General features: G+C 42.7%; 1 protein-coding gene across 1 annotated transcript in view; it reads left to right on the forward strand.

Moving 5' to 3' along the window:
• Positions 1 to 23,411, forward strand: part of LOC121292845 — a 141,333-nt gene that overhangs the window by 23,389 nt on the left and 94,533 nt on the right. The window contains exon 3 of the mRNA XM_041215316.1: positions 9,587 to 9,635. Within this exon, the coding sequence (XP_041071250.1) occupies positions 9,587 to 9,635 (49 nt within the window). The remainder of the gene's footprint in view (positions 1 to 9,586; positions 9,636 to 23,411) is intronic.

Genomic DNA, 23,411 nt, shown 5'->3' on the forward strand with positions numbered 1-23,411 from the left:
TGCTGAATTTTTCCAGCATTTTCTGCTTTAGTTTCAGATTTCCAGCATCCACAGTATTTTGCTTTTATTATTATAAAGCACTTGCATTGTAACAGAATGCCTCCGAGAATTTAGCAATGGTGAAGGATGGAGCTTTGACAAATGAAAAGCTGCTTTTCTCTGCTGACTGAAAACCATCTCCACTAAAACGCTATAACAGCAAACTCTGTATTTTCTTCACACCGCAGTAGTTAAATGTAAGCAAATCACATTTGGTAAAATGGAAAATGAATTATCCTCTGTGGTTAGCTGGTGCTGCATATGGAACAGATAATGACCAACTCACAGTCAGTGTGCTCTTTGTTACTGAGGAATTGGCAGTGGTAACATTATATAAGTCAAGACTTGCCTTCATATGGTACCTTGCCACATTCCTCAGACACATTTCAAAGTGTTTTCACATACAGTGGATTACTTCGAAGGGCACTGAGTATCATTAGGAAATCAAATACAGCAGACATGCCATGTAAGGTAAGATTGCACAAAAAGTAATGAAGTGAATGAGAGTTCACCTTTTTTTGGTCGTATTGATTGAGGGAGGAACATTGACTGGGACATTGATAGAATTCCCTGCTCTTCTTCAAACAGTTCTGTGAGTTCTCTGATATCCACCTGAAACAACACAATGAGCATGTTGGTTGGACACATCATGTGAAGAATGGCACCTCTACTAATGCAGCACTCCACAGGGATGATTACAGCAGCAAGATCATGGGAACACTACCATCTGCCGTGGTGGATTCAAACCCCTGGGTCCCCAAAGCATTAACCTGGGTCTCTGGAATACTAGTCCAGTGACTATGTCACCGCCTACATCTAATTTTAAAAACAATCAAAATTATCCTGGGCTTGGGAGGGTAAAAACAATCCCAGGTTCCTGCTCCTGAATTGCTATCTATTGGCAGTTGAAAAAAGAGATATGAAATATAAAGAGAAAGATGTTCGTACCTGAGTAATAAATGTAGACTGACATAAAGTATCAATAGGCCTTTTCCAGATGGACACAGCTTGATATTCCCTGATTTTCCATTTGTAATTCTATTCTCCCCAATTCTGCAGCTTTTCTCTGCTGACTGAAAACCATCTCCACTAAAATGCTATAACAGCAAACACTGTACTTTCCTCATGCCACAGTAGTTAAATGTAAGCAAATCATATTTGGTACAATGGAAAATTCAACCTGATTTGGATATATACAATTGCTCCTTTGTCATTGAGTCAAAGTTAGATCTCCAGACTTAACACCATTATGGAAATACTGTCAACACTAGGACTACAAAGGTTCAAGGAGAAGGTGCATCATCAACTAGGGCAACTAGGCATGGGCAATAGATGGACTGCAGCAGTTCAAGAATGCAGCTCACCAGCACCTTATCAGAGGCAATTAAGGATGGGCAATGAATGCTGGCCTAGCCAGTGATGCGCACATCCCATGAGCAAATTAAAAAAAGTGCCAGCATTGCCCATTTACAAAAACAAATGTAAAAAATCACGACAAACTGAAGCAATGTAAATTTCCATGGCATGACATAAAATATTCAGCTGAAGACTTGGTTACTAGTAGGATATCGGTTTGTGTCATATTAAAGTTCTTCACTCAAAAGCTGGTTTAAGTCTTTGGGCAGAATTTTCTGCCTACCGGGCGGGCAGGCCCAACCCAATCTCTGGCGGGTGGGGAGCTGAGTGGCCCTGGCAGAACCCGAACTGAGCATCAGTGAGCAGGTTATTGCTGAGTAAGTGCTGTTTGATAGCAATATCGTCGACTCTTTCCATCACTTTGTTGATGATCGAGAGTAGACTGATGGGGCTGTAGTTGGCTGGGTTGGATTTGTCCTGCTTTTTGTGGACAAGACATACCTGGGCAGTTTTTCACATTGCCAGGTAGATGTCAGTGTCATCGCTCTACTGGAACAGCTTGGCTAAGGGTGCAGCTAGCACAAGTCTTCAGTACTATTCAAAGGGGCTGAAATACAAAAAGTAAGGAAGTGATTCTTCAGTTATAAAAGCAATGTCCAAACCCCACCTAAAGTACTGCATTCAGTTTTTGCAACCGAACCTCAGGAAAGGTAAAGGCAAAAGGCTGTGGATGTGAAATTCTGAAATAAAATTATATTTAAAGAAAATTATAGAAATTTCCAGAAGATCAGGAAGTATCTGTGGCGTGAGAGAGACAGTTAACATTTCTGGCCAATGACCTTTCATTGGACTATTCAGGAGTGATATATTGGCCTTGAGATTGATACAGCCCAGAGGCTTTTATGAAAGGATATCATGGCAGCAGATGTCTAAGCTCTTCTACTACATGCATCTGTTGCTGCATTCTCCAATATCTTAGGAACTAGGGATGGTTTAAGTAAGTTATCTTTGTATTAGTGAGTGTTAGGAATGCGTTTCAGCTTTAAGTTGAAGTTTGATTTGTGTTTCTGTATTTATGTATTAAGAAAAGGGGGAGCTTGAGTTTTCGTTTCACTTTAAAAGATGCCTGCATTTTAATAAGGTTTTATGACTCTTGAAGGAAAGTTAAAACAAGCGTAAGGTAGAAAAACTGCTGTTGCGTAGCAACAGGGGTTTGGAGAGAGGCACCCATAGAGACAGAGACAAAGGTAAAAGTAGTTTTGAGTTCAGTTGAAACCAAGAACCGGGAGGGGCTGGACACAGCAGAGGGAACTGCAGAGAGAGCAGATTTCCCAAAAGAAATGAAAGGTCCCAAAGTCAAGGAGTGAGACAGAAAGGAGGGGTCCCAAGAAGACTTTTAGTCAAGGAAGAACAGGAGTCTGGAAAAGGTCCTGTTAAGTGAAGTTGAGAGTGAGGAGCACAGGAAGGCTCCAAGCTTAAAGGGAGAAAGCTGCAGAATGCAGACTTAAAGCAAAATAGGCTTGGGAGAAGCCAGAAGATCCAAGGAGACAGCCAAAGATCTGTAACCCTTTACAATGGGCATGTGAATCAGTGGTATTCTGTTGGCATGGTTAAGTATCTGCGAGACAGAGAGTGAAAGGAGTAGCTTGAATGCATGTGGCAATCCAGGGGAGAGGAACAATGGAAGGAGAGTTCGAAACCTTGGAAGTGGACCCTTGTGGATGGTCACTGAGAGAAAGCATCATTTGGGAGAAGATTCCAAAGTGAGTTCTTCGAGAGTGGAGATTGGAAACCCTCATGTGAAAGAGGGTGTTCATTGAGAATGGTTGGTTCACAGTGTGACAAATGCCTAACGGGTAGTTGATGAGGGATCCATCGTATTCTGTTTGGGGTGGCACCTGTCATTTGTTTTTAGAGTGTGGTGTACCTGACCACAGGTCGCCTGTTTGTTTACATGGGCTGTGTACTTACTGTGAACATTAGTGTATAAGATAGCTAATGTAGCTTGTGTTATCTTTATGAATCTGTATATATCTGTAAAAATATCCTTGTGGGTGAAGGAGTATTGTAAAAAGTTCATCTTTTCTTGTTTAATAAATTTTTTTTTTGTTAAAAGTTCATCAGCTAACTCCCATGACTTTGTTCAGTATCCGTCCTCCACATTTCTAAACAAAAAAATAAAAGTTAGGATCTATCAAGCCGGTTTCCACCCTGGGATCTGGCTTGTCCAGTAGTAACATTAGCTGGAATCATAACAAATATAATGACACCACCATCAATCTCAGATGTCTAAAGCAACCAGTCTCGCTCTATATAGAGCATCCAATCCTGCTCCATTTGGAATTAACAATCCTGCTATGTATGGAGAATCCAATCCTGCTCTGTAACGAACATTCAATCCTGTCTAATACAAAAAAGTCATTCCTGCCTTTATATAGAGTATTCAATATTACTCCATACAGAGCAGTCTGTTGTGATCCTTATAGTGTACTCAATCCTGTCCCTTATAACGTACTCAATCCTACTCTAGATGGAGCATGCAATACTATCCCATATAGAGCATCCAGACCTGTTCCGTATAGAGCATTCAGTGTTGCTCCATTCAAAGGATCCAGTCCTGCAACATGTTTTTTTTCTTTATTCTTTCACAGGTCGTTAGCATCAATGGCAAGGCCAGTGTTTGTTGCCCATCCCTAACAGTTAATAGTTAACCACATTACTGTGGGTTCTGAAACTCATTTTTGTTAAAGGTCACCTGTTGGTCTGGTTTATATTGTCAAACTTTGGTTCCATTTCACCTGACGAGATCTCTTCTCATCCCAGTGAAGTTAATCCTCTTCCAATTTAGAAGTTCTACTTTGGATTGTTCCTTTCTCTTCTCCCACATATTCTCCCACGTTCACTTGCTCCACTTATATAGTGTATTCAGTGATGATCCATACAGGTAATTTGGTCCTATTCCAATGTAGAATCATCAGTCCTGTCCCGTATAGACTGATCATTCAGTTTTGATCTATATAAATAATTCATTCCTGCCTGTTATAGTGTATTCCTTCTCCAAATGGATTGAGCATAGAATTTGCTTCATATAAGGTATTGATGAGTTTGTCTCAAAGCAATTGGAAAGTCCTGGTCATTCAGCAATAGGCCTTTAGGTAAGCACAAATAGAACTGTTTGCCTTTTTTCCTTCTTTAGAATTACTCCCAACCAATGCGCCCAAAGCTCATTTAGCATATGAAAATGAATGACAGGCGATGATAGAAGTATCTTCAGCCCAGTGTTGTCCCAGTTTGGTAGTGTGAGCTGCATCGATCATTATTAGGACATAACTAACTATGACAGAAGCTACAGCACTAAAGTAATTGGTCTGGTTAATAAAGAACTTTTTCCTCCTTAGTGCTGGTTGTTTATGATTTGGGATTCCTCTACCAGGTTTAGAAACACAGAACATTTACAGCACAGAAGGAGACTATTTGGCTGATAGCTGTGCAGGCCGAGAAGAGCTATCCATCCTAATCCCACTTTTCAGGTCTTGGCATATGACCCTGTAGCTACAGCATCTCAAGTGCAGGTCCAAGTGTAAATGTGATGAAAGTTTCTATCCCTACCACCCTTTCAGTGAGCTCCAAACCCCTACACTCAGAGTGATAATAATTTCTCTTCAACCTCCCTCTAATCCTTCTGCCAATTACTTTACATCTTTTCCCCCTAGTTATTGACCTCATTGCTAAGGGAATCAGGTCCTTCCTATCCACTCCATCTTGTCCCCTCATAATTTTATACCCCTTAATTAAATCTCCCATCAGCTTTTTTTGTTCCAAAGGAAACAACTCCAGCCTATCCAATATTTCCTTATCACTAAAATCCTTCATTCCTGGCAACATCCTCGTAAATCTCCTCTGTACCTTCTCTAATGTGACCATATTTACCCTGTAATGTGGTGACCAGAACTGTACGCAGTACTCTAGTTGTGGCCTAACTAATGTTTATACAGTTTTAACATAACCTCCCAGCTCTCACATTCTATACTTCAGCTAATAAAGGAAAGTTTCCCGTCAGCTGGTTCCTTTAGAAGTCAATAGGGACGGTCTAAAAGGCCATGGTATATTCATTAGCACAGTTAAAGATCAAGATACCTGATTAGTTTTGCATAAGTGGGTGAGGTTAAGCTCGAGAAATCATTAGGTAATGCAGAGTTTTGTGGTTTTAGTACAGCAAAGTCGGGAAATATGGAAAGTATTCATAGGACAAGGAACAAGAAAATAGACTGACAAAAGGAAGAGGGGACTTTAGCACTATTCAACTGGTCTATGTTGGAAACAGGAGATAGTCAAGTCTGAAAGGATTCAATTTTGCTTGCACAATATTAATGTTTTTGATGCGACAATTATATTTTAGGGAGCTCATTGTTAGAGTGATGTAACTCAGAGCTTTATACTGACAATGGGATGTAACAGACAGATCGTTATAGAAAGGATGGGGTGTATAATAGAGGGAGTGTTATAACTTAGAGCCTTATATTAAGTGTGGAGGGAACACAGAGAGTGTTGTAACTGAGAGCCTTACACTGAGGCAAGGGCGGGTAATAGAATGAGTGGTATAACTAAGAGCCTTATACTGAGGTTAGGCTGTAACAGAGAATATTATAACTCAGAGCCTAGTACTAAGGGATAAGTGTAACAGGGTGACACATAGATTTGGCTATTTGTGGACTTTAGATGATAGAATGATACAATGTAGATGGAGGCCATTGGACCCATACTGCCTGAGCAGGCTTTTTGATAGAGTAGTTTAATGAGTCCTTTCCCTTACTCTTTCACTGTAGTCCTGCAAATGTTTTGCCTTCAAGTCTTTGCCACTTTACCTTTGAAAGGAAGTATACTGTTTTGTTGGGTTGTCACTGCCTGTGGTGTATACTGCTTAGACACCAGTAAGCAGTCTTGTGGAAGTTACCAAGAAGTCTTTATTAACATTATGGAACTTTGCACATATTTACAGTAGAGGGTACAGGTATGGAGAGGGCTCCATGGCATGTCCTTACATGTTGTTACCTAGCTGTATGCTGCTGAATTAAACTCTAGGCCAGGTGCCTTTTTAAAATTCATTCACGGGATGTGGGCTTCGCTGGCTGGGCCAGCATTTATTGCCCACCCCTAATTGCCCTTGAGAAGGTGGTGGTGAGCTGCCTTCTTGAACCGTTGCAGTAGGTACATGCACAGTGCCGTTAGGAAGCAAGTTCCAGGATTTTGACCCAACAACAGTGAAGGAATGGTGATATATTTCCTAGTCAGGATAGTGAGTGACTTGGAGGAGAGCTTCCAGGTGGTGGTGTTCCCATGTGTCTGCTGCCCTTGTCTTTCTAGATGTTAGTGCTCGTGGGTTTGGAAGGTGCTATCTAAGGAGCCTTGGTGAATTCCTGCAGTGCATTTTGTAGATGGTACACACTGCTGCCACTGTGCATCAGTGGTGGAGGGAGTGAATGTTTGTGAATGTGGTACCAATCCTGCTTTGTCCTGGACGGTATTATACTCAGTCCCGGGTTAATCCTTAATGTACCGGATCCTTCCACTGCACGTCCCTTTAAGTCTTTAGCCCCTGGATATAGACTGACAATAGTTACTTACAGTTTGATTGAACTCTTGTGTTGTCAGCGTTGCAACTATAACTAACTCTAAACTGTTTTGTGATTAACATTACAACATTAACAGCATGCAGTAACAGAGTTCATACTACCTTATCTCCCCTGTCAAGTCTTTGAAATCAGGCTTTGAGGCGGGCTGGAGGTCTTGTACTCCTGCCATGACTCATTTGCTGTCCAGTCGTGAGAGTGATAGCATCTAGGGGCTATTGATCATGATTGTGATTTTCAGTTGGAGTGCATGGCTTCATGCACTTTTCGGATTGGCGAGTGTTGCACCAAACCTGTTTGGTCGGGTTGCTGTGGTGGTGATTTGGTACTGTGAGTGGTGGTCATTTCTTTCTGGGAGGATGGGAGGATCTGCCTGACTATCGGTCGCGTCCCTTCTTCTGCCTTTTCCAAAATCTGGAAGTCTTCTGGGGTTGAGGGGGAGCCGCCAGTGGATGGAAGAAGAGTGTAGAGGTGGCTCACCTTTGTTGAGTAGTGTTTGCATTGGTTCCTGTGGACTATGTGCTTTCAAACTGGTAGTTTCAGAGGCTGTGTATAGGCCGTAATCTCAACCGGCTTCACAGTCGGCGCTGGTGGAAGTAGAGGCTCTACTGGAAGTTGTTCTGGCTCTGGTGTCACTTCCACTATCGGGGCTGTGGTAATCTCCTATGCTGTGGGTTGGTTCAGTTCAGGACCTGAAAAGGAGAAGAACAGGCCTGTTTTTCAAACAGGGAAGAGAGGTTACAAACAAATTCAACATTGGGTTGTTGTCTTGTGGCTCTTGGGAGGACAAGTTTCTGGCTGCGTGGAGACCATGGCTGTCTTCACATCTTTGGCCAGTTGAAGCAGGTCAAGCGCTATGCAGGCACCTCTACTGAAGAGTGAAAAGATCTGATTTTGCACAATGTACATAACTTCTGTGATCTATTTGTCACTATACCTTGATGACTCGAATCATCCCAACGACCCTGCACCGTAGAATGGGGCATCCGTGGTTCGGAACCAGTGGCCTCAGAGCCATTGTCTGATAAGATGGTCACTCTGGCATTACAATCTAACTTGAAATTGGTTAGATGCCCATTTACTGAGATGTCCACATTCCAGAAGAAGGAGCTGTATCATCTGATGTTGCCTAAGAAGAAGGGCTGTGCATCTTCTGGGTCGATGACCCCGACTTTGTGGATGGCTCTCGGATTGTCTGCATGGTGCGGAGGGCACAACTGGCTAGTCTTCTGAAGTGATCCAGTTTGTGACAGTGGAAGCATTTAGCAGCACTGGCTCGACATTGGTCCTTCCTGTGATTGTGCTTTGCTCTGCAGCGCTGGCATGATCATTCAACAGGATGGTTGGGGGTTGGCTTACCCTGGCTCAGGCAGTCTCTGTGCTTCTGTGGCTGGATGTGGTGGACTGAAGTGTGGCTTCTGCCCCACGAATTACTCTCGCCTCTGTGAATGGTCTGATGTTGGTTTCGCAGCACCGATAGCCTGAATAGCTGGACAACCTTGTCAAAATTGAGGTCTTCCTTGGAGAATGTCGGAGAGAATTGTCTGCAACACCACCATGATTCTGTCTCGGATGAGTTCTGATTTCAGATCTCCATATTCGCATCCTTCTGCCATGCGGTAGAGGTCGTTGATAAAAGAATCACCAGGCCCCCTGGCTGCTGAACTCCCCTGTTAAATTTGACACGTTCCAAGATCTTGTTGGATCAGAGGTTGAAAAGGAGTTCAAAAGATTTTATAACATCTTCAAACTTAGCAGATGATTCATCTGTGACTTGCCTGGCGATGATATCATCTGCAGTTGGTACAATTGCTTAAAGCAATGTGCTAACTTGTTCTGCCTTTGACTTTTTATTTAGTACTGCAGCCTTGCAATATCTGAGGAACTTTTTTCTCCAATAACTTCGTTGTGAGATTGTCCCGGGCCTTAGGCAATGCATGTTGGGGATGGCAATGAAGAATTGTGATCCATGGTTGAAAAATTTTAAAGTGTGGGTGTCCCTTTAAGAAATCAGAGGGTTTCAAAATGGCGTCACTGGTATAGCCGATGAGAAGATTTTTGTGTGCTTCAGACTTTTGGGGGGACTTTTAAAATGGTGGCGATGGCCTGGGAGGAGGAAGGAGCTACAAAATGGCAGTGGGTCAGCTCATGACTATGGGTCAGTTGAAGGACGGTGGCCTACCATGTGTCGGGTCAGGAGTAGGAGGAGGGAAGTCTTGGTGGCCAGGAGGCTGTAAGTTTTGTGAGGCACAAGGGCTTTAATTTAAATGGGGGTTTCTGTGTGTTTGATGTTTTCCTTTTTGTTGTGCTCAGGACTCAGAGGCCATGTGGAGGGGGCGCCAAGTCGAAGGTCGGGCTAGCAAAGAATGTGCGACTGAATTTTCTGCCTGACTGATTTTTTAAAAAATAGTTCACAGGCCTGGCTTCCCTGGAGCTTAAAAAAGTTGTACCTCACCCTGCAGGCTGCTGCCTACTAGCCCTGCTTTGTTGAAGCTGTTTCCAGAGGGATCCAGTGGAGACTTCAGCTTGAGCTTAACTTCTGCCTTTTTTTCTGCTGCCAGGATCTTCTGTCGCTGGAGAAGATCTTCTGGATCTCCTGGAGCTTTTCAGGTGAGTTTTCTCAGCTTCTTGCTTTTTGAATTAGGTTTTTTTCCAACAGAAATTTGTTGCTGGTTTTCTTTTCTTGACTTTTTAAGCCTTTTTACAGATGATGTTAATTTTGATCTCGAGCTGCCACCATGTATTTTTGTTTTGTCACTACTTGTGGTGTGTACTGTCTAGACACCATTAAACAGCCTTGTAGAAGTTACCAAGAAGACTTTATTAACATTATTGAACTATGTACATATTTACAGTAGAGGGTACAGGTATGGAGAGGTCTCCATGGCATGTCCTTACATGTTGTTACCTAGTTCTATACTGCTGACTTAAGCTCCAGGTAATGTGCATGCTTATATCACCGCTCGGCAGTACTGTACTCAGTCCCAGATTAACCCTTAATGTATGTTAGGAAGATATAATAATTTTAATAATGTTATTGGAATTTATTGTAAGGTAGGAATAGTGGGGTCTGGGCTGTGTATGCGTGTGTGTGTGTGTGTGACTTAATTGAATTAAAGACAGCTGGTCTGAAGGCTTTGATGTGTCAGAAGAGAAGCTTGGTTTGAAATGCTAAATAGGTAAATATGGCTAGAGTTTTAGAATGTGAGGTGGAAAGGGAAAATTTGCATTTTTTGATGAAACAGAGTAGTGAATTTCAAAGAGGTGGTAAGGTGTTACACCTTGCCAACAGAAGCTAAGCCAAACGGTGTGTTTATTTTCCCCAAAGCTTACTGATAAAATTGGTGCTATGAAAGATTTTTATTATTAGAAAGGTAAAGTACAAAGACATATTGAAACAATGGGATTTACATTCAAAGGTGAAAATATGTATGAAGGAGATGAGGTTATTTGTAAGGAAGGAAGGAAGGAATTCTAAGATATAAGACTGTGAAAAGCCTCCAGCCTCTGAAACCTCAAACTGATGTCTGCAAGAACTGAAGTTAAGAAAACTCCACTTAATATTTGATTGGTCAGGGTATCCTGTTACTTTTCTTTTAAAATCCATGTATTTTATTGTTGCCTTAATGAAGGTGTTATTGGGAGGAGAATTTTCAGGTAGGGGCGTGGGCGGGCGCATAGCTGATCGCTGCCTACGATCAGCTGTGCACTGCCATTTTACATGGGCAGGCCAATTAAGGCCCACCCAGCGTGACGCGTGTCCGGAAGTACTGTGTGCTCCCTGTGTGGGCGGGGGGAGTAGGCTGAGATGGGGCCTACGCTCTTTTGTGCATGCGCGCAAAGGAGCACAGAAATCTCCCTGAGGCACAGAGCTACTGTGATCAGTTTGATATTTGAAAATTCTATTAACGAAAAGAAAACTTAAGACATGACCCCGCTCATGTGACAATGTCACGTCAGCTGGGAAATGTCAATGAATTTTATTAAAAATTTGCATTAAACTTTAAAAACCTTCATGAAACCTCATCCCGCCCGTGGTTGTGGTTTCATGATAAATGCAAAGGCCACCTGAGCTCTTCACCTGCCCGCCAAACTTAAGATTGGACGGGCAGCTTAGTTAGTTAGCTTAATTGGTGTTTAAATGGCCTTAATAGGCCTTTGACAGTTTGGCAGGCGTGCAGCCGCCTCCGGTGTGCGACCGCTGAACTCAAGATCTGAATGACGCGCGGTGATGTTGGGACACATGCCCGACGTCAACGTGCATCATTTTACATGTCGATGAGCGGGCCCTGCCCCCACATGCCGACTCGAAAAGTCTGGCTGGAAGTTAGGTTAACTAGGGGAGCTAGGAGTTATCATAGTGATTTGTAAACCTATGTATGTGCTTAAAATCATTTTTTAAATTAAAGGTTTATTTTAGTCTTGTAAGAAAGGTATAAGACTCAGTGATCTTATTACTACTGAACTCAAGGCACACATCTTGAAATAAATACAAATTGTAAAATAATTTTGGCAGCTATTTCAAATTTCCCTCTGGGATTTGAACAGCTCAGCATTTACCATCCACTGTGCCAGAACAAAACTGGGGGCTCTTTGCAGGATATATTTGATATTCCTGGATTGGTTTGGAGTTGGTGAATCTTAAGGTTATGAGTACGAGAAGCATTTTGAGTTCAGGAGTTGGTGTGAAGTATCTTTAAACTGGTGAGACTGCAATATGGCTTTGGCAGTTGCTAAGACTTGTCTCACTTGAAGTTATTACTTTGGTTGGTTTACAAGAAGCAAATAAAGTTAAATTAACGGAATTGGCAGATAAGTTACAATTAGGGTTACTTGCAGGGGTGACAAAATCAGACATAATTGAAGGTATAGCACAGCATTTGAAATTGGAAGGAATGCCTGAGAGACCAAGTTCTCCAACGGGTGTTTCATTGGGATGGGCTCAAATTCAGTTGCAAATGAAAAAGTTTGAGCTTGAGGCAACAGAAAAAGAAAAAGAAAGGGCATTTCAAAGGGAACAGGCAGAAAGGCAGGAAAGAGAAAAAGAGAGAGACTGTGAATTCCAGCTAAAATTCTAGCAGTCAAAAAAGAGACATCAGGAGGCGAAGAAGGACTTATTTCCACTTCAGAACCCAGTGGGAAGATGTTTAAATTTGTACAAGCTCTTTCAAAGTTTGAGGAAAGAGACATTGAATCATTCTTTTTTTCATTTGAGAAGATAGCTAAACAGATGAAATTGACCACAGGAAAACTGGACATTGTTGTTACAATCCAGGTTGGTGGGTACAGCAAATGAGTTTTGTGCTTCATTGTCAGAAGAAATGTCGGTGAACTATGATGTAGTAATAAAGGCTATTTTGAGTGTATATGAGTCGGTTCCTAAGGCATACAGGCAGAAATTTAGGAATATGAGAAAAAAGCCTGGGCAAACTTATATTGAGTTTGAAAGGGTAAAACAAAGTAATTTTGACTGGTGGATATGGGCATTAAAGACAGAGATTACACATACAGCTCTGTCATGATACAGCAGATGGTAAATGCTGAGCTGCTCAAATCCTAGAGGGAAACTTGAAACAACTGTCACAACTAATTTTCAATTTGTATGTTTCGAGATCTGGGCTTTGAATTCAGTAATAATAAGACCACTAAGTCTTAAGAGGTTTTTATAAAACTAAATTAAACATCTAATAAGAGATAAGATTGTAAGCACATATATATGTCTACAAATTATTGCTACAATAACTTTTAAATCCCTGAGTTAATCTGATTCCCAGTTACACTTTCATTAAAGCAACAGTAAAACACTTAGGGGAGAATTTTCTCCCCATCGTGGGAATGGGTGCACAGCTGATCGCCGCCATTTAACATGGGCGGGCCAATTAAGGCCTGCCCAGCATGACGCGCACCCAGAAGTACTGATCGCTCCCTGTGTGGGCGAGGGTAGTAGGCTGAGTTGGGGCCTGTGCTCCTTCGCGCATGCGCGTGAAAGAGCACGGAAAACTGTTTAATTTTATTATGCAAAATTGAAATAAAGGAAAAAAAAAGTCAGACACGTTCCCTCTCATGTGACAGTGTCACATAAGCTGGGACATGTCAATTAATTTTATTTAAAAATTTATTTGATTTTTAAATCCTTCATGAAACCTCATCCTGCCCGTGGGAAAGGTTTCATGATAAAGGTGAAGGCAGCCTGGGCTCTTTGCCTGCCAGCAAACCTTTAGGTTGGAGGGGCAGCCCCGTTAAGTTTCTTAATTTGTTTGACAGTTCGGCAGGTGCACAGCCAACTCCAGTGTGCACCTGCTGAGCTGAAAATCGGAATGACTTGTGATGACATCGGGATGCACGCCCGACGTCACTGTGTGTTATTTTACGTGTCAGTGAGCGGGACCTGCCCCTGCACGCTGACCCAAAGATTCTGGCCTTAGATTTCAAAAGAACTGGGTAAAGTAAATGATATCCTGAACAGTTGAATTCACAATGAGTTCTCCTAACTTCAGACCCTGAAGGCAGCAATTTGGTACATGCAGGCTAAAGGCATTTCACACTTGTTGAATCTTAAACTGCCTACCCTTACACACAGCCTTTGCTCCTTTATACACATTTTCCCCTTTGAATGCAAATACCTGTTGTTTCACCACATCTTTGGACTTTACCTTCCAGATAATAAAAATCTCTCATAGCACTAAGTTTTACTAGTAATCTTTGGGAAAAATAAACAAGCTTTCATAACTTCTCCTAGCTAGGTGTAAATATTTCACTCCCTCTTTTGAATTCAAGCTAGTCTAGTTTATTTACAAAAGCAAATGTCCTTTTACACTTTACATTCTAAACATCCCCCATGTTTACCAAATTTACATGCCTTCAGACCAGTTGCCTTTAATCCATTTAAGTCTCTCTCTCTCTCACACACACACACACACACACACACACACACACACATACATCCCACTATTACTGTACTTTACAATAAATTAAACTGGAATGCTTGTCACCCATGTGCTGAACCTCTGAAGAACTGATAGTTTTAACCTTGTGACCCTGCCTCTGTGGATCATTTATTACATCAGATGGGTGTGATAGATGTATAGTGAGATCTCCTGCAAGATAGTTGACTTTATATATCTAAGCCAGTGTTTACTTTCTGACCTGGACAGCTATTGACCATTACCTGGCCATCATCCACCCTTTGCACTCACGAGGGCTTTGAACCAAGAAATTGGCTGTTAAAAAATATCAGAGGCACGGGTTTTATGTTGGATTGCTGATGGGGCAGCCTTGGATTCGCCCTCCTGGCATGACCTCAGAGCTTCTGCAATCCAGGCGCCATATTTAAAGGCTACCCCTGCACAGAGCTATCACTCTCCAAGGGATAGGGAGCTGCTGGGAACTGATAGATGCCAAAGCTATGAAACATGCTGCCCCCAAATTTAGCTATGCCTTCCTTGAGCACCTACTGGATGCAGTGGAGGCCCACTGATGTCCTCTACCCCTGTTCTGGGCAAAGGCCAGCAATCCAGCATGGAAGGTGGTGGCAGTGGTGGTCAGCATCACCACACACCAAAAGAAGACAGCCACCCAGTGCCGAAAGAGGATGAATGATCTCCTCCATTCTGCCTGGGTAAGTTACTCTTCTCATCACTCTCAACTCATACACTCAGAAGCCCATCACACATCTACAGGGATCTCACTCATTGCCAGCTTAAGGGTCATCACCACTCACTGTCTCACGCACACCTTCATCGGCCATGTGGATTGTGTCCTCATCCCGTCCATGGCACCGCTTACCACCCACATCTTCTCATCTGGCTTGGCAGGCACCCTGCTTACACTCTCTTCAACTGTATTCATGCAGGACAAGCTGGCACACAACAAAAGGGAGTGGTCCCAGGCTGGTAGAGAAATGCCCGAACTCAAGGTTTTGACAGATTTTGAAAATAGAGCAATTCGAGGATGTGGACTGCTCAACCAGTGAGGATCCAGCACTGCAACATCCATCAGACGACCATACTGCGAGTGATGTCTCCTGTTTCACAAGCCACTGCCATGCCCTGTATCTCTCCTTTCTTTCGCAGGCACATATGGAAATCAGTTGAGAGGGTCCAGGAGCAAGGTCCTTGGCTCCAACCCCGAGAACACCACGGAAGAGGAATCCGCAGACACCGACATTGAAGACCCATCACAGAGCTCACGCACACCCTCCACCAGCGCAGAGACACACACCTCGGTGGCACCTAGTTCTAGAGCAGTCTTGTGGTCACTTCCTGGTGAGCACATCGCACTGCCTGATCCACAGCAGGCGGAGACAGGGACATCCCAGGGTGCCAGTACTTGGAGAATTGCTGAAGATCAGGAATCTGCTGAGCCCGAGTCAGATGAGGAGCCTCTGGACTTGGTCATGACACAGTTGCTGGAGCTGCAAAGACAAGCTTGGAAACATTGGGAAGAGATGTCTGCTGTCCTCCTCAGATTACACGGCAGGAAGGAGGAATCCGTGATGATAATACCGGCATGCCAACACACCTAGGTCAACACTGGTAGAGTGGCGGCTGCTGTGGAGAACTTGGTCCAGGACATAGGTCCCACACTGCTTCAGGAGCTGCACTCCATCGCTGAGGCACTTGCTGGCATCCATCAGTGTCAATGCAAGGGTGGGGGGAGGGGGGCAAAGCACCTCAAGCTCACTATAGCTGCCTCTTCCTCTCAAGGGGTCAGTCAGGGGCCCTTGGGCACCCATAGGATGGAGGTTCTGCAGGCACACATCCTGGGGCCATACACCCAGGTGACTCCGGGAGTGACTGGCCTATCAGAATCCCCTGTTCCTGTGACCCCAGCAGCTCTAGCTCCACAGGCCGAGGAGGGTGGTACTGCCACAGCGCAGGACCCCGAAAGCAGGCGGGGCCCTCCAGGTGTCGGCCTTCTAGAGGACACACACTAAAGTCATCACAGACAGCAAGGCGTAGGGGTCAGCAGGCCACCTCCACCTCCGCTGTGGTTGTCAGGGATGCACCAAGATGTGGCGGCAGGGTTAGAAAGGTCAAGAAGATGCAGTTGCACAACATAGGCATGGGTGTTAATCACTTGTACGTAATGTTGACCATTGTAAGTACACTCCCAAGAATGTCTCCTTGCCTGTGGCTCCTTGTTATGATGAGCAGTGTTCGTGTCAATCAGATGTGAAACCCTGGTTCCTGCACAAAATGAAGGCAAGTGTCATAGTCTAGGGCCTTTCCCCTGTGCAGTGTGTAACCTTTTGAACACAGTGTTTGCCCAGCTTCAAAGTCACTTGCCATTTCAACACACCACCCTGCTCTCATGCCCACATGTCCATCCTTGGCCTGCTGCAATGTTCCAGTGAAGCTCAACGCAAACTGGAGGAACAGCACTTCATCTTCTGATTAGGCACTTTACAGCCTTCTGGACTTAACATTGAGTTCAACAACTTCAGATCATGAACTCTCTCCTCCATCTTCACCCCTTTTTTGATCCCCTTTTTTCAAATATTAGTTTTTAAATTTTTTGATATATATTTTTTCCCCACCTATTTCTATTATTATTATTACTTTTTAAAATGTATTTCCATTCATTGTTTTATCCCCACCTTTTAGCCTATTTTGATCTGTTTTCCCGCAACGCCCCCTCCCCCCACACCACCCCCACTAGGGCCATCTGTCCCTTGCTCATTCTGCTTTCTACTCTTAATGTCACCTTTACCATTTTCTTTAGCCAGTATCATCACCCTCAACACCCCTTCGACCTTTTGTTTATGACATCTTTTGCAATCTCTCCTTTCCTCCATCTATAACTGGCCTTCTATCCAGCTTCACCTGTCCCACCCCCCTTAAACAGTATATATTTCACCACATTTTTACTTCTCTTTAGTTTGAAGAAGAGTCATACGGACTCGAAATGTTAACTCTGTCTTTCTCTCCACAGATGCTGTCAGACCTGTTGAGTTTTGCCAGCAATTTTTGTTTTTGTTTCAATATTTAAGGGAGATGTTTAGTTGAGCTGAGTGGCTGTTTGAGGGAGATGTCCTGAGATCGGCTCTATGCTGAGAAAAGTTGTGAATTTGAAGCAGCCATCCAGTTTCAAGCCAGAAAAGTCTTTGTTTGCGGAAAGTAGTGTGTTTCTGAACTTCCTTCGGATTTCCACAGCAGAATGGAAGAAAATGAGAATTTGTGTGTATGCTTTATTAAAGTAGCAGCAGCTTTTGCCTTGAGTAATATTACTGGATTTTTCTAGTTAAAATCTATAAGGGAGCTGTTGCTAAGTAGCTTACTTGTGTGTTCTGACAGAGTGCCAAAAGCTTTGGTTACTCGACTGCATCCTGAACTCTCATTTCACATTGTCCTAAACTGCACTCCAAGGCTTCATAGTTTGTTTGAACCATGAGGGTAACTTTTCAATGCCCACTTAAACATAAGGCAAGAGATTAGGAGTGCACCCCTCCATCAGTGTTCCATGGCCATCTTTCCCAACAGGATTCTTAGGCTTGCACAGTCGCCCAATGGTTCTGCAGCACCATGGCACTCATTTGATTTTGAAGTCTGCACATGAGGGGTTAAAAGTAGAGGAGCAATCATTGGTACTGTCAGGAATTAGTGCTGTTTGAGTGGGTGCATAGAAACATAGAAACTAGGAGCAGGAGTAGGCCATTCGGCCCTTCGAGCCTGCTCCGCCATTCATTATGATCATGGCTGATAATCCAAATCAATAGCCTGCTCCTGCTTTCTCCCCATACCCTTTGATTTCTTTCGCCCCAAGAGCAATATCTAATTCCTTCTTGAAAACATAAAATGTTTTGGTCTCAACTACTTTCTGTGGTAATGAATTCCACAGGCTCACCACTCTCTGGGTGAAGACATTTCTCCTTTCCTCTGTCCTAAATGGTCTACCCCATATCCTCAGACCGTGACCATTGGTTCTGGACCCCTGGCACAATTGCTTGACTAGCCTGACTCCACGTACGTCAATTGAGCTCAAGCTAGACAGTTTCAGCCTTGGAAGAGTGCTCGTCTTTGACATGTTCTTCCATTTGCCTGGCTATTTTCTTCCCCCCACCATTCTAAAATCACACCGACGGGGATTTAAATTTGACGTAGATGGGGAATTCCAGCATGTGGCCACAGTAATGTTATGCAAATATATTTAAATTAAATTACCAATGTCTGGTAGCGGGAAACATGGCCCGCCATTACTAGGAGGAGGGGACAATCACTTCCCGATTTACATCACCGGGAAAAGTGCTTAGGGCCTTCTCGTGAGATTTTACAATCTCGCTACGACTTGATCAGGCGTGGAAAATCCTGGCCATAGTCTCTGGTGATGATGTCTGTTGCCATGAATCTCCTTTGGCTTTCTATGTTCATATAACCTTGGCTTTAATGAATTTCAACAACACATTTGTTCCCTTGTATATATTGTTTGTGGAGTTATCCCATGGAGGCTTTTCAACTGCTGCGGACAGATTAAGCTGAGTATGGCAGACACCTGCTTCATGAGTTGCTTTGGCAAACATATTCCAACCCAACTGTTGGGCCTTCTTTGAAGCAGGGGGAACACTTCAAGTTCAGAACTGGAACTGCATCAGTATCAATCAAGTTAACCTGGAACAAGGTGATGGAAGGGGGACTTAAATTATAGCAATATTACTTAGTGCCAAGCCTCCAAAGTGACTGTGGCTTCGCTTTTTCTGAAGGTTTTAACACACTGGGATATACAACTTCATAGCCACAACTCAATCTCCAGTACCATGGCTCCAGGCAGTGACTCATACTAGGTTACATGGTTTCACAGCCACAGGCTATTCTCCAGTACCTCCAGTTGTTCTTCATATGAACGTCCAGAGATTGAAGAGAAGATTTCCCTAGTCTTGTGTGCTGAATCTCCTGTATAGACAACAGATTGAAAATCTGTCCAGTTCCTTTACAGGTCTTATTCTGGGGGCACCATGCTGTGTGTAAATTAGCTCTAGCCCACCCAATTTTCCTGTACTTACAGTCCTGAAATTTCCAGCTTTGGGTGATCCCAAGAATATAAAATTGATTGTTTTTAGTGATGCGTCTCATACAAACCTTGGTGATGGGTTTTCAAGCGCGAGATGTAATCAGTTCTACACACCCTTTCTGACTTTCCGTGGCCAGGTGACCTCTGCTATGAGGCAATCTCTGTATGCAGCTATCTCACAGACTTCAATAAAGACCTCTCACTGTGAAGACACTGAGAAGCTCTGTTCTTTAAACACAAAACATGGTGTTCAGAAGTGGAGCTAAAATAGAGATTTGAAATCCTGCAAATGCTGCAGAGAAGACACTAAGAACCCAGGCTCACAGAAATGTTCAAATCTGCTAAAAACTGCTAAAAAAAGGACAAGGAAAAGTGAACACAAACCGAAGGCTGCAAGTAAAATACTGAGTGAGTAACATTGCTGCTGTAAACTTTCCCCTCCCAGCTCCTGTTGAAATGAAAGGCAATATATGGCAGAATTGACAGTTTTTCCACTTGCAATGAGTTAATTAACAAGCCAGAACCAATAAGAGTAACACTGGGGAGGGACTGCTACCATCCTAAATTTAATCAACAAACTAAGAAAACAGATGGCAGAGGTTTTGAAAGCTTTAAACGAATGCTTTTAATCCCGAGTGAACGTTACGTATGAACATTGTCATCAACACTGGAGCTCAAGGTGAAAATGAGACCATTGAATAGTATGTGACTGCAGTAATACAGCTTGCAGAATCCTGTGAATTCGTACAGCTAAAAGATGATCTGACTAAAGATAGATTAGTCTTAGGCATATGAGACCCCTCAGTGAGAACATATCTACTGAAAAAGGAGAAACCTATGCACAAGAAAGTGATAGACGTATGTAAAAATGTGGAAGTTGTAAAACATTAGCTAGAGCATATGTATGGCAGAGCAGGCCAGAAGATGCATTATGCTGAATGACATTACAGACTGAAAGAGCAGAGCAATTGCAGACAAAGGGCAGGATGCAAATATTGTGGAGGATATCATACAAGGGAAAAGAAGGATTGCCTTGCATGGGGAAAGCAGTGTTTTAACTGCAAGAAGCCGAATCATTTTGCACACAATTGTTTGGCTAGAAAGAAGCCTATACAGCTGGCCACTGGAAAGATATCAGCAGAAGAGTCTGACAAAACACTATAGACAATACAACAGGTGGCTCCATCAGACCGATAGGTGACAAATGGTTTGTGATGATTACAATGATGACTGCAGAAGGAGAGTATCCAGCAAACGAAGACACAATGCATCATACATCATGATGACCTTCACAGACCTGTGTGAAGTAGGTCAACATGGCGATCCAAAAATGAAGCCCTCAAAAGTAATGTGAGGCTATATGATGGAAGGATACTCATACCGAGAGGACAAATTAGTATGAGAGCTCAATGCAATGGCAAGAAGGAAGATCTAGAGTTCCAGATTATAGATGAGATGCAACGGCCACTCATCTCATCTGAAGCAAGTCTGAAACTTGGATTGGTAACGTGGAATGTGCCAACAGAGAAAGGGGGACAGAGAACCCCAGAGATAGGGAAACAAATGACTGCAGAGCGAGGGAGACAGAAGACCCCAGAGGGAGGGAACAACATTCAAGTAATCCACAAGATGGTTGCCAACCACGTGAGTACCATGAAATGCAGATGCCGAAGGTAAACAAAGCAGTTCTACAGGAAAATGTTCACGTCAGAGCTGAACTGGAAGATTGAAGCACAAGATTCAAGCTGAGTATACAACATTGAAAATGCAAGATAAATTGAAGTCTTCAATGAACCAAGCTGTGCAAGATCTGAACAAACAAATTTCAAAGGTGACACAAATGTACCAGGAGGAAATAATGATGCTCAATTCCACAGTTGGCAAAGCAAAGTGGGAGTTGAAAAAACTCAACAGATAAACAGCCAGGCAACACGGCAGGCAGACAAGGCATGCAAAGAAGCTGCAATCCTGAACATCTCCTTGAAGAATCAACATGGAGCCAGGAAAAGACATGAGGAGCTATTGACGTGACCTAGAAGTCATCAACCCAGCAGAGACTGACCAGTAGAACAAACAGTTGATAATGCATGAGAACAGTGGGTGTATAGTGGGTAACTCACAGCTACACATGATTGTGCATGCATATTTATTTTTTGGTTCGCTAGGAAAAGGGGGATGTTTGTATCTTTGTTCGGTATGAAAAGGGGATGTTTGGGTTTGAAATTCAATCAGTTCTACATGTCCTATCTGACTTTCCATTGTCAGGTGACCTCTGCCATCTCTGTAAGCAGCCATCTTACAGGCAGTTCAATAAATACTTCTCCCTGAAAAGACACTGAGAATCTCTGCTGCATTTAAACATGAAACACGCTTCAAGTTCAGAACAGGAATTGCATCAGAATCCAACAAATTAACTTGGGACAAGGTATGAAAGAGGGACAACAGTCACAGCAATTTTACTTACTGCCAAGCCTCAATGTCACTGTAGCTTCACTTTCTCTAAAGGCTTTGGGGTATACAACATCACAGCCACAACTCAATCTCTAGTACCTTGGCTCTAGGCAGTGATTTATATCGGGCTACATGGTTTGACAGTCACAGGTTATTCTCCAGTGCCTCCAGTTATTCTTCATATGAATGTCCAAAGATTGAAGAGAAGATTTCCTTAGTCTTGTGTGCTAAATCTTCTGTGTAGACAACAGATTGAAAATCTGTCCAGTTCCTTTACAGGTCTTATTCAAGGAGTACGATGCTGTGTGTAAATTGGCTTTAACCCACCCAATTTTCCTGTACTTAACGGTCCTGAAATTTCCATGTTTGGGTGATCCCAGCGATGTAAAATTGATTATTTTTAGTGATGGCTATCATGCAAACCTTTGCGATGGGTTTTTGAGCACAGCTGGATTTAGAATATTTCTTATGGGAGAAAATAAGAAATGTTGGCCTTTGGCTTGGGAATCCAAGAAAATAAGGAGAGTAGTAAAAAGTACCCCGGCTGCTGAAACTCTTGCACTTGTTGAGGCACCATTTTTATTGAAGATATTAGGGAATATTCTATATCAAGGAGATGCTGAAGAAACTATACGTGTTCAGTGTTACGTAGTCAATTGATATTGCAAGTTTGAAACAAATGTTGAAGAAAATAAATCTCTAAACTTAAATGGGTAGATACAAGTCATCTAAATCTTAAAAGGAACACTTCCAGTGAGAAATTATTGGTTGTCTTAGAAAGGTGTGACCTAAGTCTTGGGATTGTAAGATTTATTTCTCTTTCTTCAGTTTATTTTGAAATCCTGTGTGTAAATATGTACTTGTCATTTTTTTCTTAAGAAAGAAAGCAATCTGTTAAATGTTGTGAATGCTGTGGCAGTTAAGTGCATGCTCTAGTTGTGATTCAGATCAGCTGACACTAATTGGGGAAAGGCTAGGGCACATACATAAGAATCCATTTCCACTTGTGTGGGGGAGAAACTGTATGGAAGGGAAAAATGATCTGCATTTATGTTATACTGAGCTTTGTGTCAAAACATATGTCGAAGACAGACTGGCTCCAGTTTCTTCCTTTGCCTGTTGAACATATTAATATGGCACCCCACACATGGTAGAGGTGCAACCGTTATCCAACACCTTGCAGTTGAATGATTCAGCAGCAAAGTGCTTATCACCGGACTCAGGCTTCCATTAATCAATACAATTCCTTCAGGCTGGTCATCCTCATAGTTCTCAACATCAGAATTGTCCGTATCATGTGTTACCTTAAAGACTTGATTTTTGTGCTGCAGATAATTCACTGCATAATAACATTTAGAATCACAATGAAAGCAAATGTTAATCAATCCCCATGCATTTCTAGAGTTCATATGCCTATGGTTTCCATTCCAGTCTGCTTTCTGTTTTGATCCATAAATCAGTTAAAGGTGCAACCTTCCTCAGACCTCCTATCATCAACTCTGTCTTTGTACTTACATTTGCACCTAGTATTCAGCTGATTTCAAAATTCAGCAACCATAACAGTTAGTGTGTTGGTCTCATGTCTTAATCTATATTGGGAAGGTTTCCTCTTACTATGAGTAACTCTGGTCTGACTCAAGTAGATTACTTCAAAATTACTTTATTTACCATAATGAGCTACTAAATAGGCACATCTCTCTTGGGTACAGATTATTTCATCTGTTTTACAGAGTCTCTAGCATATGACCGCTGATGTCACTGTTACATCATGGTACACATCACTAACTCATTACCATAACTATTAACCCATTATACTATACCTTCCCTCAAGTATAATGTCAACTTCTTTAATAACAATGTTAAACTATTTCGTAAACTATTTACAATACATTTACACTACCATTACCTCCCCCCAGAGTCCAAAGTTCA

This window comes from Carcharodon carcharias, chromosome 20, assembly GCF_017639515.1.
Source record: "Carcharodon carcharias isolate sCarCar2 chromosome 20, sCarCar2.pri, whole genome shotgun sequence".
Lineage (NCBI taxonomy): Eukaryota > Metazoa > Chordata > Chondrichthyes > Lamniformes > Lamnidae > Carcharodon > Carcharodon carcharias.